The following is a 1,798-nucleotide window of genomic DNA, read 5'->3' on the forward strand; positions in this document are numbered from 1 at the left end:
TCGGCGGGGGAAACCCCAGCCCGCGGGTCACCCTCCGCTCCGTCTACAGCATCCCGCGCCCCTGTGGGCACACGCGCCAGGTCTGGCTGCAGGGGCATGGAGGGGTGGGGGGACAGGCGTCCCAGTGGGGAGAGAGGACACAGAGGTGAGAGTGGAAGGAGCCACCCAAGGTATGTGGTGGTCTCAAAGGAACAAGAAGGATACTGTGGGGGGGCGGGGGGAATGGAGAAGTGGGTCTCTTGGGGGGTTTGTGTCCCTGAGTGGACATCCCTCCCTGGGGTGGTCTCTCTGCAGCGGCCTCTCGCCTGGGCCTCTCTCCCCGTTTCAGGGGGCTGCTCTCCACATTTTGGGGTCCCCACGCAGGGCCCCAGCACTCATGTCCCCTATCTCCCAGCTCTTCATCTTCATGGCTGGGCCACCCCCTGACAAGGAAGCCATCGCAGCTGAGGTCTGCCGTCACCGCAACAGCCACCGGTAACAGGGACTCTCTGCCCCCTGTCTCCATCGCCCTTCAGCTGTCCAGTCATTCCCACCCCTGAGGAGGCTCCTGTTCTCCAGTGCCTGTCCCAATCCTTGGGCCCCTCCAGCATCCCAAAGACCCTTCTCACCCTGCACAGCTCTCCTGTGCCAAGCTCCCATGCGGGAGTCTTTGCTCGCTCTTTCCACAACCAAGACAACCTTCAGAGTGAGCAGGGAGACTGAGGCACAGGGCTGGTACGCATTGATGTGCCCCCAAGCTCTGCCCCAGCCACACCAGACTGACCCCAGCTCTGCCACAAGTCCCAGCTCTCCTCTGCCAGGCCCCTCTCTAACCCCAGCTCCAAGCCCATTCCCTCACTCCCTGCTCTTCCTCCTGCCCCCTTGATCTGCACCCCAGCTTTGCTGCCCCAGCTTTAACTCCAGCCCATGTCCTCCAGCTCTGCCCTTGCACCCCCCTCTGGCTCTCACTTCTGACACCTTTGCCTGCTTCCCCTGTAGGTGTTTCTTCTTCTGCTTCTCTGAGGACAGTGCTGCCCTGGCTATGACCCTGGCCAGGGAGACAGGGGGCGAAGCTACCTACGTCTCCTCTGACAACTCTATGACAGTTCTGGTAGGAACCAGGAGCCCTGGCAGGTCCCTCTATCCCACAGGCAACCTCACTCCCCAGAACCGCCACACCTGGGCTGTCCACGCACACTAGCGGAGACCCAGCTGTCCCAGGAACCAGGCACTCGGGCTTCCTCTGGCTCCACCCCAGCCCCACCCCACTGAGAACCCAGATGCCTCTGCTTCTGCCCCATCCCAACCTGCAGACCTGGCTGTGCCCCTAGCACCCCCTGGGACAGGCCACACTTCCCCCCGTCCCCAGGGAACCCCGACGCCAGGGGCCGTGGGCTGAACCCTGGGGGAGCTGCCAGCTGTGGTGTCCGGCCCTCTGTTCCCAGGTGTTGAGGTGTCTGAAGCGGGCCCTGGAGCCAGCAGCTGAGGGAGTGTCTCTGAGCTGGGCCCTGCCCCATGGTCTGGAGGTTGAGGTGCTGGGGGGCACCCCTGAGTCCATCTTCCGGGGTCAACACAGCCTCCTCTATGCCCAGATCCGTGGGCAGGCACAGGTGAGAGCTGGGACTACAGTCACCCCCAGTTACTTCCCAATAGCCTCCCAGTAACCAGCAGCGATCTTGCAGCAACTTCCCAGTATCCCCGAGTAACCATCTAGTGTCCCCAGTAACCTCCAGCACCTTCCCATGTGTTCCCAGGATCCAACGGTGGCCAAGGGGGTCCTGACCCTGCAGTACAGCTTGGACGGCCAGGACGTCACTCG

At 63.0% G+C, this 1,798-nt stretch overlaps 1 protein-coding gene across 1 annotated transcript in view; it reads left to right on the top strand.

Annotated features, from left to right (window-relative positions):
* LOC104490794 (von Willebrand factor A domain-containing protein 5A-like) overlaps positions 1-1,798 on the top strand; it is a 7,051-nt gene that overhangs the window by 2,815 nt on the left and 2,438 nt on the right. Inside the window, exons 8-12 of the mRNA XM_010133134.1 lie at positions 29-80; positions 395-474; positions 979-1,090; positions 1,425-1,589; positions 1,734-1,795. Coding sequence (XP_010131436.1) covers positions 29-80; positions 395-474; positions 979-1,090; positions 1,425-1,589; positions 1,734-1,795 — 471 coding nt within the window. The remainder of the gene's footprint in view (positions 1-28; positions 81-394; positions 475-978; positions 1,091-1,424; positions 1,590-1,733; positions 1,796-1,798) is intronic.

Source organism: Buceros rhinoceros, unplaced genomic scaffold, assembly GCF_000710305.1.
Source record: "Buceros rhinoceros silvestris isolate BGI_N320 unplaced genomic scaffold, ASM71030v1 scaffold12480, whole genome shotgun sequence".
NCBI classification, from domain to species: domain Eukaryota; kingdom Metazoa; phylum Chordata; class Aves; order Bucerotiformes; family Bucerotidae; genus Buceros; species Buceros rhinoceros.